Source organism: Lissotriton vulgaris, unplaced genomic scaffold (genome assembly GCF_964263255.1).
Source record: "Lissotriton vulgaris unplaced genomic scaffold, aLisVul1.2 SCAFFOLD_325, whole genome shotgun sequence".
Classification (NCBI taxonomy): Eukaryota; Metazoa; Chordata; class Amphibia; order Caudata; family Salamandridae; genus Lissotriton; species Lissotriton vulgaris.
In genome coordinates, this window is record NW_028243553.1 from 1264549 (window position 1) to 1277879 (window position 13331).

A 13331-nucleotide genomic window follows, 5' to 3' on the forward strand; every position below is an offset into this window, starting at 1 on the left:
CTACACCGACAGGTAAGAAACTGTACGTTTCTCTTTAATTGCCTCCAGCGCATACCTTATTTGCGGATATTTTTTAACTCATTAGTTAGAATTCCTGTTTGGGTTCCTAACAGGATTTCAGACCAGCATCTGCAAGATTACCTCCGAGTACTGTTCTCATAATGAGGTTCCATTTTTGGAATCATTATAACGTGTGTATTCCCCATTTATCCTCCTTTTTTCTGATATCGGTACCTTCCCATCATTGAGGTGACTTGTTCTCTTGCTGACATACTTGAGCTGTTCATCATTAGGTTTCTAAGACCAAGAGAATTTTTGGTTGCAGACATGCGCAGTCAATGTTTATTTACTACCAGTTGGGAGCCCCCTGAGCTACTATTACCTGAGAGGTAGCACGCTTTCCATCCTATGCAGTCCTGTACCTCTTGCTAATAACTGTTTTATATCGTTTGTTACTCCAAGAAAATCTTCTTATTCCCTCTACCTCTTGCCCTTCGAGTCTTTTAAAGTATGTCTTCGAAACCCTGAATGGTGTATGCTGGAGCACATATACAGATCTCAGGAGTAATCTGTATTTTAACAGTTTGCGCTGCTCAATCGCGACAGTGGTTATCTCCATGTTTTCCATTGTTTTTCATAGAAGTTGTAAGTAGACCATTTTGGATTTATTCCATAAAGCAATCCTTGTTTCTATTGCTCATCAGTAACAGTTATTTAAATGTGGAATTTTCCACACTAAGTTAGTAATCTTCTACACACCCTACACCAGACATAAAAATAGACTTATGCTAGTTATTTCTCAGGGTGAAGTGCCTGGCAAGCTCCCCCACCGTGCCCAGGATCATAGGAACTGATCCCTACAGTGGTTTTCCATTATTCCTGATAGAGACAAACATGTCTGTATAGCGAGGCTGGCGTTATTCTTCTTCATCTAGTGCCATCTCACATAAGACTATGGACTCCTATCTAGGTGTACTCTCTAGAGGAACAAAGAGGCAATGTTGACATTCACCAACTCACAGGTTGTGGATTGCTTGTTTAGGAGTATGGTCCTTCCTAAGTAATGTCACATTTCCAGGACCTCAAAAATGCATTTTCAGTTAAATCAGTCAAAGGCTTCTAGTGGCAAAATGGCAAGTGATTGGTGGATGCTGCCTGTCACTTACAATTCATCATATATCCTCCTTAATCATCCAACTTATTTGCCACAAATCATGCCAGTACCATGTCTTTCTCTCTTAAGCAAGCATATGTGATTTCTCTTATTTTGGCCAGGACTACTATAATGCTAACCTCTCTCAGGTCTTATGGGCTCCTGCCCTTTTTGTAACTTTAACACTGCAAGCCTGTGTTTATTTGGTGCTTGCTAGGAAACTGTTGTATCTCAGTACTTTGCATGATTGCATCTCCATGCATCTAGATAGCATTTATGGCCAGGCATACCTTTGATGGATGCCCATGGGAACAACCTAGACAGCACTCCACAATATACCCAGAACTCCAACAAGCCTCCCCTCTGAATACAGGTCTGCTTAATTAACTTTAGGTAGAGTATTAGAGTTGGATCTTGAGGTCACCTCAGCATTAGCAAGTCCTGCAGCTGTAGAAACTAGAACATAGATGATCAGCATGTTAACACAAAATCCAGATACAGTAAACCATAACCAAAAACTACACAGAACTACACTTAAGCCCAGAAGCTTAATTGCCCTCTTGGTATTGCCCACCGGAGCGTTGTTTTGTGTTAGCTCAGCCATCACCGTGCAAGAGGAGTTGCAGAAAGTTTAATTCCTTTGTCAAGCATTATTTCGCTCCTGTCTTCTTACTGGGGATCCAACCAGGTTGTACTTGTATATAGTGATTTCATTGTATGGAGACATGCTTTAAAAGTAGGTTAGTCCGCCGCGTAGCAAAGGGGGGTGTGGTCCGCACTAGGCGGCACAATTTCGGGGGCGTCGCGTGGCACTGGTGGTGTGTTGCGACCTCTATAATTTATTTGGGCCTTTTTGGGGACACTGTACTGTCCACAAATAAATTAGAAAGGGCGTATGTGGCCCAGTTTGAAAGTGCGCGCTGCGTGCACCTGAAGTGTGACTGCCGCAGTTCTAACAGCAGCAGCAGGTCAGGTCAGTTCTTCAAAAATTGCGGCCACAACGTCCTGGTCCTGACTCCAGCATTTTAATTTGCTGCTGTCCGTCCATCCCAGCCTCCAGGGCCGTCAATCAGACTTGTAGCGCGCGAGAGCTACCTATGACGGCCCTGGGGCGACATTAAACAATGTATTATTTTTGCTAGCCCTGCCCCGCGTCGCGATGAGTTGGACGTAGCAGTGAGCGTATTACTCTTTTTAAAAAGTCTAAAAATTCTTTAAAAAAACAGAAAAATTTAAAACACATCAGTTTAATCAAACCCAATGCATTTCAGACCAACACGGTCAAGCTAGTAGCAGTTAACCCTGACGAAGGACCGTGTTGGTCTGAAATGCATTGCGTATGATTGAACTGCTTTTCAACGGATTTGGCTTTGGTCGTGTTCATGGGAGAGGTTCGGATGGTCCCGCATGAATATGAGAAACTTGGGAAATTGCTATTCTTTGCGTGCGGATGCAAATCGTGTTGAACTTAAAAATGTATAACAAACATTACGTAAAAGGAGAAAAATAAGTGATAAAGGATTGCACAAGACTGCAAATGCAACTGTACAAAATTCTGTGCCAAGGGTTTGGGGCCTGAAACAGCCCCTTCATGATGTTGTTTCTTATCTTTGCCTCAGGGCAAACTAGCAGTTCTTTAGAGCTAGATAATGTACGTGGCAATTCCATAAAGCTTTTCTTTTCTTTAACTCATCTTATCTGTGTAGACCCTTGATGGAGATTTCTCAGAAGAAAATCGGTCAAAGTGTCGGACTGCAACTGAGCCTTTGATCGAGGCGGTCGAGAACCTGACTGCCTTTGCTTCCAACCCAGAGTTTGTCAGCATTCCAGCTCAGATCAGCAATGAGGTAAGGAAGAGATGTATCCGTGTACCCAGGGTTTGTGGTTGTTAGATACACATAGCAAGCTTTTCTCAATGAATTGAGTGAAAATATTTTCATCAGGAATTGCCCTGCTGGGATGAAGTTCAGGACTGAATTTTATGAATATATTATATACTTGGCTTATGGAAAATAGTTTGAATAAGGGTATTTTATAGTACCCAAATCGCCTATGAGAAGTGTTTTTCAGAACCAAAGGTTTTGTTTTTCAATTACACTCAGGCTTTGTATTACAGAAAGCATGTCTTATTGCAATATCAGGTTAGTCAGTAGCTTCTCTCTTACAGTAAGGAAGCAAAGTAATGTGCTTTAATTCAATGATGCATTCGTCTGGCCCAAGGGGTGGATGAGGCTTGGTATCTGGGTTTTAGGTATCACTAGCATGTGACGAGAAAAAGTTGGAGCGGTTTTTGGTCCTGTAGATAATCATTTATTCCTTCTTCAACTCCTTTGTTAGAATCATCTATTCATTTTTCAACTTCTTTACTAGATAACAGTAGGTTATCCCTGTCTGCAGTAGCAAGGTGTTACTGATTTGCATAGAAGTGGTATGTAAGGGAAGAAATGTGCTAAGAAATTAGGAAATGCTTTTGGATGGGGACAAGTACACACAATCTCTTTTATATCTTCCTAACGATTTTCTCACGATTGATGCACAAAGAAAGGTTCGTGCTAGATACAAAATTATATTGATATAGGTTTGTGTTTCAGTTTATAAAAAATGTGAAGAGTTCCTTCTTTTTCAGGGAGCTCGAGCCCAGGAGCCTATTTTGGTTTCTGCCAGGACAATGCTGGAGGGTTCCTCCTCCCTCATCAAAACTGCTCGCTCCTTGGCCATCAACCCAAAGGATCCACCTACCTGGTCTGTCCTAGCCGGACACTCCCGTGTTGTTTCCGATTCCATAAAGAGTCTTATAACTTCTATTCGGTAAGTACCTTGTGCATGGACTTTTTTTTGAAGTGTCAAACGTTTTTAGGTTATGTAAAATAGTAGTGTCGCTTTGTATGTCGGTGTGAGCTGTGTGAAATTCGTACCCCCTTTTCAATATTTATTGAAATTTCATACATAAGGAAAACAAGCATTTACACATGTTTTGCCATTACTTATTACAGAACAAACATGGGTTTACCTTTTTTCCTTTCCCTAAACAAAGGGACTGATGAAAAAGTCAATTCAAGCTCATAAGTGGCATGCTATGTACAAATTAGTCAGTTAAGCATCACCCTTTACTAAGGGTCATTCTTTATTAGAACATAGGAAAGTTGGCTCAACGGTTAGAGGCGGCAGACCCGGAGGCAGAGGTCGGCCCGGGACCAGGGTTCAAATCCCGACGCGGCCGGGTGCAGGACCAATGTCAGCGGGCTCGATAAATCTCGCCTCGGTGCCACTCTGCAACTCTGGGCAATAGCTTGCTTAATCTCCACTCCTGCCCCATCACCGCCGGGGATGCCTGGCTGCACCTTGGGGATGCCCATTAAAGGGACCATCTCACAGGGAAAGCCAGGACGGGTTCCCCAGTGGTACAGCGCTGGGACGCCCCAGGGTAACCACGCCCTCTATAAATCCAACATTCATTCATTCATTCATTGAAGACAATAGAGTAGCCCTGGGCTTATAGTGGCTGGTATAAGCCCAAGCTCCAACATTTCAACGTTTCAATGGGATTTCAACCCCCTAGGGCTCAGTTAGGCCTTAGTTTTATTTGTTAGAAAACTCTGCCCTCTAGTGGCGGAATGTCCTAATAGCCTTAGAGCCCTCCGTAGTAGGCTTTCCCAGCAGTTAAAGGCCCGCTCCCTTGTTAAAAACCATCCGCTTCTGCTCGGGTCTTTGACGCTGGAGCAGGCCTTTAATGGCTGGTAGAGCCCGCTACGTCAGGCTCTAAGGCTATATTAGAACACTGGAATGTTGAGAGCTCCGTTGAAGAAAATGGTGTAGCTCTCGGCTTATAATGGCTGGTATAAGCCTGGATCTCCAACATTTCATTGTTGTGTTCATGTTTCTCCCTTTTTAATTTAGAACATTATACCATTAGTGGGTGTAATGTGCTATAGCCTTATAGTTCTTATGCACCAGGATATACCCGCTGTTGAAGGCCCTCTCCCTCATATTAGATCCTCACCAGCAGCTCGGGCCTATAACTCTGGATCTGAAAGAGACACGTTAGTGATAGATTCCTTACCTTAGAATATCCCCAGGCGTCAGACTGGATCCGGAAACTTTTGCGTAGCAGTACCCTTGCGCGTCGGTAGGCGTCGTCTGCGGCTCCGCATCCGTCGTCAGCGTCGTGGGCGCCGGGATGACGTCGTCGGAGTACTTAGACGCCGCCTCCGCGTGCTGACGTCAGTTCTTCTTTTTTCCGCGCCAGCCAGCGCAGATCTGGAAAGAGCAGTTACCCAAGTCAATTTTTGACTAACTTTTTGGATCAATTTTTGATCATTTCTCGTAGTCTAACGACTCCGATCGGTGCCATAGGGATGCCCGGATTTAAGCACTGTGAGGAGTGTGACCGCACGATGTCGGTCACGGACACTCACCGCCTGTGCCTAACTTGTCTAGGTGTCGACCTCGACGACGAGGCCTGCCCCGACTGTTGGGCCCTCTCGAGGAAAGCCAGGCGGGAGCGGTCCCGCAGGCGGCTCGAACTCCGGCAGTCGGCACCCGCGCCGAGTGAGGTCCCAGTCCCGGTCCCACGGGAGGTTGAGGGACAGGTCGCGGGGACGGAGCCGTCACAGCTCCGGGAGTCGGCACCACTCCTCCAGGTCGAAGTCGTCAGGTAAGAAGCACAAGAAGTCGAAGAGACGTCATCGCTCTTCTGACACCCCCGACGCTCGCGCGATGCGGCCGGGGGTTCGGTGACACCGCCCACGCGGCTCCTTCGGAGTCGCGGGAGTCTCGTCCCGCCCCACACCCTCCGGTCCCTGGGCAGGACGCGACGCCGGAGGAGATTGAGCGCTTCCTCATGGCAAAGAGGTCCCTTTCTCCTCCGACGGGTTCCCCAGCGCCTTCGGGCCCAGCGGACCCGTCTAGGGGCCGTAGCGGGTCGGGGGCTTCGACCCCGACGCCGTCGGGTGCTTCGGCCCCGACGCCGCCGCCGCCTTCGGGCCCGGTGCCGGGGGACGCCGCTGGCCCTTCCTCGGGCTCTGGATCGGCACCGGTGGACCTTACGACCCCCCCGGCGTTGGTCCGTCAGGTGTCACCTCCGGCGCCGTCCTCTGGCGGCGCCGCCCCTGATACCTCCTTTGCTTCGGTTCCGACGTCGGAACGGCGCCGCTGGGCGCCGCACCCGACGCCGTTTGGAGATTTCCACTTCTACGAACCAAACCCATTCAATTACAACCCTGAGTCTCAGGAGATGGGTGATGAGGAGGATTGGGAGGGGTCTGAGGACCCTCTGACCAAGGAGTGTCAGTCTCATGAGGACTGGGCAGGAGACCTTGGGGAGGCCAGTGGCCTGGACACCTCTCCAGACACTGGTTTTGTCTCTCCTCCTACCGTGGCTTCGGAGGAGGGGGCTACCTATGGTGTGGTGTTGATGAGGGCTGCTAAGGCCTTGGGCCTTGAGCTCCCCGTCGCGGCCGTGAGGACTAACCTCCTCACCGAGGTCCTTAAACCGCAGTCATGCTCGGCTGAGCCTCTGCTGCCCTTTAATGAGGCCTTAACCGACGTTCTTTTGGGCACTTGGTCCAGGCCCGCTACGGGTTCGCCCGTAGATAGGAACGTGGCCAGACGCCACCGCCCAGGTCCGGGCGACCCATGTTTCCTGTCCTCCCACCTCACCCCCGAGAGTCTGGTCATCCAGGCCTCTAATTCCCAGACCGCATTCCCGACGGCTCCGCCGGACAGGGAATCCAAGAGGTATGAGAATTATGGTAAAAAGATATTCTCCTCCCTTAGTTTGGGACTGCAGTCTTCCAACACTGCATGCCTCTTGGGCCGCTACACCCACTCTCTGGGAGACGGTGGCGGAGGTGCTGCCAGAGTGCCCGTTGGAGGTACGGGCCAAACTCGGCCAAGCCCTTGTAGAGGGCCGAGATGCAGCCAAGTATTCGATCAGGTGTGGGCTGGATACCACCGACTCGCTAGGCAGAGCGATGGCTACGACGGTGGCGGTGAGACGCCACGCCTGGCTGAGATCCGCCAATTTTTCGGCAGATGTCCAGAACACTCTGATGGACATGCCGGTCGATGGCCGTCGCCTTTTTGGCGACAAGGCAGACCACGCGCTTGAGCGCTTTAAGGACTCCAGGGCTACGGCCAAGTCCTTGGGCCTCTCGGCCACGAGCCAGCAAACGGGTGCATTTCGCTCCTTTCGTGGCCAAGGAAGGGGCGTCCCCACACGTGCTGCCAGCCACTCGCCGCAGACTGCCATCCAGTGCGGCGGCGGCCGTGGAAACCGCCGTGGAGGCGGTCGGGAAAACCGGTGAGGTCAGTCCACACCTTCCCCCGCAGCATCCGCCAATAAACCCTCCTAGTCCGTGCTTTTCAGCCCATGTGACGCCGGTGGGAGGCAGGGTTCGCCATCACCACTCTCACTGGCGCACTGTCACTTCGGACAGGTGGGTGCTGCAGATCGTCCGGAGGGGCTACTCCCTCCCCTTCGAGACGACTCCTCAAGCCATGCCACCGCAACACCACCTCGTGTCGGGGGATCACTTGCGGCTCCTGCAGGAGGAAGTTTCGGCCCTCTTGGCCAAGGGGGCCATCAAGCGCGTTCCTGGGCCAGAAGTAGGACGTGGTTGCTACTCCCACTACTTTCTGGTACCCAAGAAGGGCAAAAGGGGCCTACGCCCTATCTTGGATCTGAGGAACGTCAACGGCTTCCTCCGGAAGGAGAAGTTCAAAATGCTGACTCTGGCTCAGGTCTTAGCTGCCCTAGACCCAGGAGACTGGATGGTAGCGTTGGACTTGCAGGACGCGTATTTCCACATCCCGGTCCTGCCGGCCCATCGGCGTTACCTGCGGTTCACGGTAGGCCACGAGCACTTTCAGTTTGCCGTGCTCCCCTTCGGCCTTACCAGCGCCCCACGGGTGTTCACGAAGGTGATGGCGGTGGTCGCAGCTCATCTGCGCAGGTTGGGGGTCTCAGTCTTCCCCTACCTCGACGACTGGTTGTTGAAGGCGGGCTCGCCCCAGACAGTCGTCAGCCACCTCCAGACTACGGCAGATCTCCTGCACCATCTGGGGTTCTCCATCAATGTGCCGAAGTCACACCTGTGTCCCTCTAAGAAGCTCCTTTTCATCGGAGCGGTTCTCGACTCGGCACAGTTTCGGGTTTACCCGCCCGAACAGCGGGTTCGGGATATACAGGCTCTGATTCTAATCTTCCGGCCTTTATCCTGGGTTTCGGTCAGGTTGACGCTGCGGCTTCTGGGGCTGATGGCCTCCTGCATCCTTCTGGTGCATCACGCCAGGTGGCGGATGCGGGCTCTGCAGTGGGACCTGAAGTTTCAGTGGGCCCAGCATCAGGGCAACCTGTCCGACCATGTCCTGATCTCGGAGGGCACTGCGAGACAGCTGCAGTGTTGGCTCACGGACCGCGATTGGGTCAACGGCAGATCCCTCTCCCTTCCCCAACCGGAGCTCGTAGTTGTGACGGACGCGTCCCTCCAGGGCTGGGGTGGCCACATGGGAGAGGCGGAGATCAGAGGCCTCTGGTCTCCGGCGGAGTCCCGGCTCCATATCAACCTTTTGGAGCTGCGGGCGATTCGTCTGGCACTGAAGGCATTCATCCCGTCTGTCCGAGGGAGTGTAGTGCAGGTGTTCATGGACAACCACCATGTGGTACTGCAACAAACAAGGCGGGGTGGGGTTGTGGACCCTTTGCCAGGAGGCTCTGCTCCTCTGGCAATGGCTGGAACATCAGGGTGGGACTCTGATGGTTCAACACCTGGCAGGTTCTCTGAACGCCAGGGCGGACGAGCTCAGCCGCCGGTGCATGATGGATCACGAATGGCGGCTGAACTCGGACGTGGCGCAAGGTCTCTTTCTGCAGTGGGGAGAGCCTTGGTTAGATCTATTCGCCACCGAAGAGAACGCGCAATGTCATCAGTTCTGCGCGTTGGAATTTCCAAGGCGGCACTCGCTCGGAGACGCTTTTCGTCGCGAGTGGAGTTGCGGTCTGTTGTACGCCTTTCCGCCTATACCACTTCTGCCCAGAGTGCTGAAGAAGATCAAGCGCGACCGGGCACAAGTCATCCTTGTCAAGTCAAGTCAAGTCAAAAGATTTATATAGCGCGCTACATACCCAGAGGGTCTCAAGGCGCTTGTAGAAGGGTGGGGAGTTACTTGTCGAATATCCACGTTTTGAGTTGCTTTCTGATTGCTAGGTGGTTCTGAGTAAGGCGAAGGTGAGTGGGAAGTGAGTTCCAAGTTTTAGCTGCTAGGTAGGAGAAGGATCTACCTCCCATGGTGGTTTTGTTGATGCGGGGTACAGTGGCAAGGGCTTGGTTGGAGGATCGTAGCTGGCGGGAGGGGGTGTAGAAGGATAGTCGTGTGTTGAGGCCTTCGGGTCCGATTTCGTAGAGTGCTTTGTGTGTGTGGGTTAGGAGCCGGAAAGTGATCCTCTTATTGACGGGGAGCCAGTGGAGGTTTTTCAGGTGATCAGAGATGTGTTCTTTACGCGGGATGTCTAATATGAGCCTGGCTGAGGCGTTCTGGATGCGTTGTAGTTTTTTCTGGAGTTTTGCAGTGGTGCCGGCGTAGAGGGTGTTTCCGTAGTCCAGTCGGCTCGTGACCAGAGCGTGGGTGACTGTTTTTCTAGTTTCGGTAGGGATCCAGCAAAATGTTTTTTTGAGCATGCGAAGAATGTTGAAGCAAGATGAAGAAACGGCGTTGACTTGTCTGTTCATCGAGAGTGAGGAATCCAGGATGACGCCCAGGTTCCGTGCGTGGTCCGTCGGGATGGGTGCTTTTCCAAGGGCCTCTGGCCACCAAGCGTCGTCCCAGGCGGAGGGGGAGGTACCTAAGATGAGGACTTCTGTTTTGTCTGAGTTCAGTTTCAGACGGCTGTGCTTCATCCATTCGGCTACTTCTTTCATTCCTTCGTGTAGGTTGGTTTTGGCCGTGTTAGGGTCTCTGGTGAGTGATAGGATCAGTTGAGTGTCGTCGGCGTAGGAGATGATGTTGAGGTTATGTTGGCGTGCGATGGCCGCGAGGGGGCTCATGTAAACGTTGAAGAGGGTGGGACTGAGTGAGGACCCTTGAGGTACGCCGCAGATGACTTCAGTGGCCTCTGACTTGAATGGTGGAAGGCGGACTCTCTGGGTTCTTCCGGAGAGGAACGAGGTGATCCATTCCAGTGCTTTTCCTTGGATTCCGATGTTTTTGAGGCGCTGTAGAAGGGTGCTATGGCAGACTGTGTTGAAGGCTGCGGAGAGGTCGAGGAGGATGAGGGCGACTGTGTCTCCATTGTCCAGTAGAGTTCGGATGTCGTCTGTTGCTGCGATGAGGGCGGTTTCGGTGCTGTGCTTGGCTCGGAAGCCGGACTGTGAGGAGTCGAGGGATTTGTTGGTTTCGAGGAATGCGGCGAGCTGGTTGTTGACAGCTTTCTCGATGACTTTGGCCGGGAATGGAAGGAGTGAGATAGGGCGATAGTTTTTTAGTTCGGTGGGGTCAGCTGTGGGTTTCTTCAGGAGGGCGCTGAGTTCGGCATGTTTCCAGCTTTCCGGGAAGGTTGCGGAGTTGAGGGAGCAGTTGATGACGTCTCGGAGGTGCGGTGCAATAATGGAGTCTGCTTTGTTAAAGATGTGGTGAGGGCAAGGGTCTGTGGGGGATCCTGAGTGGATAGAGTTCATCAGACGGATGGTGTCCTCAGTGGAGATTGGCTTCCAGTCATTGAGGATGTACAGGGGGGGTGGGGGTCCTGCAGGGGATTGGGTGGGTTGGTCTTCGGGTTGGTTGTCGAAGCTGTTGTGGATGTCTGCAATTTTGTTGTGGAAGAATGAGGCTAGGGAGTCGCAGAGGGCTTGAGAGGGGGTGATGTCGTTGGAGTTGGCTGAGGGGTTGGTAAATTCCTTGACGATGTTGAATAATTCCTTGCTGTTGTGGGCGTTTTTATCTAGACGGTCCTTGAAGGCTGCTTTCTTGGCATTTCGGATTAGTTGGTGGTGTATGCGGGTGGCGTTTTTGAAGGCGTCCTTGGTGCTGGTGGTTGGGTCTTTTTTCCAGGCCTTCTCGAGGGAGCGACAGAGTTTCTTGGATTTCTTAAGATCATCGTTGAACCAGGAGGCCTTCTTGCTGCCTAGTTTGATTTGTCGTTTTTTCAGTGGTGCTAGGATGTCGGCGCTGTTGGATAACCATTGGGTGAGGTTGGTGGCTGCTTGGTCTGGGTTTGAGGAGTGGGCGGGGGGCTTTTGAAGAAGCGATGAGGAGATCTGGTCGATGGTGATTTTGTTCCAGTTTCTTTGCAGAGTGGGTTGGGGGTGGTTGTCAGATGTGGGCTTGTTGTAGGTGAAGTGAACGCAGCTGTGGTCAGTCCAAAGGAGAGCTGTGGTGTGGCTGAAGGAAACATGCTTGCTGGAGGTGAAGATAGGGTCGAGTGTGTGACCTGCGATGTGGGTGGGGGTAGTGACAAGTTGTTTAAGTCCGAGGTTTGCGAGGTTGTCCAAAAGGGTGGTGGTGTTGCGGTCGTTGTTCTTTTCAAGGTGAAAGTTGAGGTCTCCCAAAAGGATGTAGTCCTCGGAGGAGAGCGCGTGTGGAGTGATGAAGTCCGTGATGTCTTCACTAAATTGTGCGCGGGGTCCTGGTGGCCTGTAAAGGAGGGTGCCTCTGAGTGTGGTCTTGGGGTCGATGTGGATCTGGAAGTGAAGGTGTTCAGAGTTGGCGAGATTGACGTCTGAGCTGGTTGAGATGCGGATGGATTTCTTATGGACGATAGTGATGCCTCCTCCTGTGTGGCCGGCACGGTCCTTGCGAATGATCTTATAGCCTTCCGGGATGGCGATGGTGATGTCTGGGGCTGAAGAGGCATTCATCCATGTTTCTGTTAGGAAGGCGACGTCCGGAGAGATGGTGTCGAGTAGATTCCAGAGGTCAATGGCGTGTCTGTGGACCGAGCGGGTGTTGAGCAGGAAGCATTGTAGGCGGTTGGGATCGGATATCTGTTGTGTGTTCGTAGATGAGGAGTTGTTCTTGGTGCCGTTGAACTTGCAGGAGTAGCAGGAAAAGGGTCCATGGGTGTGTCCAGGAGCGGCTTGGACGCAGATGGGGGAGCGGCCAGGGTTAAGGGCTAGGAGGGTGGTGGCATCGTAAGTAATGCGGGAGGGGTGGGCATTACGGGGACCAGGGGGTCTGGCGCTGGGCGCGGTCCAGGCGCGGACGGGCGTAGACGGGCTTACCTTTGGCGCACCTTCGGCGCGAATGGGGCGCGATCGCTGCGCGTGAACGCTGCGCGCAAAAGCCACTGTCATAAGTGGATAGTTGAAGGGGAGGGGCGAGGCAGGCTCAGCTGGGAGGCGGGAGCGTGATTGGAGGGACGGGCTAGGACGTCACAGGAAGCAAATGGCTGCAACAACAACAAACACTTAACGTAGGGAGAGGTTGGGGCGAGCAGTGGGGCGCAATGATCAAAATATATATTTTAGAAAAGAAATGGCTGACATAGAGTAGCGCTATCAGCACAGCACAATAAGAGTGACAGGCGGCGCTATGAAATTGGGCACAGAGCAAACACAGAGCAGCAATCACTAAGCAGCAAAGCAGCGCTGAGGACAGAGCGAGTCAAATGCACAATGCGGCGCTATGGTAGTTCAGCTGAAGAATGCAGATATTAAAGCAGCGTGGGAGAAGCGCTACGATACCCAGCAGGAGAACAGAGGGGAGCAACCGGATCTGCACGAGTCAGGACGGTCACAGCTCTTGTGTCTTGTGGCTCCGGACTGGGCACGAAGGTACTGGTATCCCGAGCTACTCAGTATGTCAGTCGATCCCCCGGTTCATCTGCCTCTTCAAGAGGACCTTCTGTCGCAGCAGCAGGGGACGGTCCTCCACCCGAACCTGTCCAGTCTCCACCTCCATGCTTGGAAATTGAGCGGCGACAGTTGAGGCCATTTGATTTGCCTCCTGAAGTCTGTAACATCATTCTGGCAGCCAGGCGTCCCTCCACGAAGTCGGTATACGCCTGCAGGTAAAATGTAACACCGGGAAGACGGAGATAATACCGATGGGCCCAAACAATGAATTCATACCCAGACTGTGGTGGCCTGATGGCCTGAGAAAGCAGAAATTCCACCCAATACTGCCATCACGGCCCGCAACCTGGGAGTGACCTTTGATAGAAATCTGTCTTTTAAACAGCAGG

General features: G+C 51.9%; 1 protein-coding gene across 1 annotated transcript in view; it reads left to right on the forward strand.

The window, feature by feature from the left end:
* Positions 1 to 13331, forward strand: part of LOC147668304 (talin-2-like) — a 1432932-nt gene that overhangs the window by 1172984 nt on the left and 246617 nt on the right. Inside the window, exons 40-41 of the mRNA XM_086948621.1 lie at positions 2860 to 3000; positions 3780 to 3961. Of these exons, the coding sequence (XP_086804747.1) occupies positions 2860 to 3000; positions 3780 to 3961 (323 nt within the window). The remainder of the gene's footprint in view (positions 1 to 2859; positions 3001 to 3779; positions 3962 to 13331) is intronic.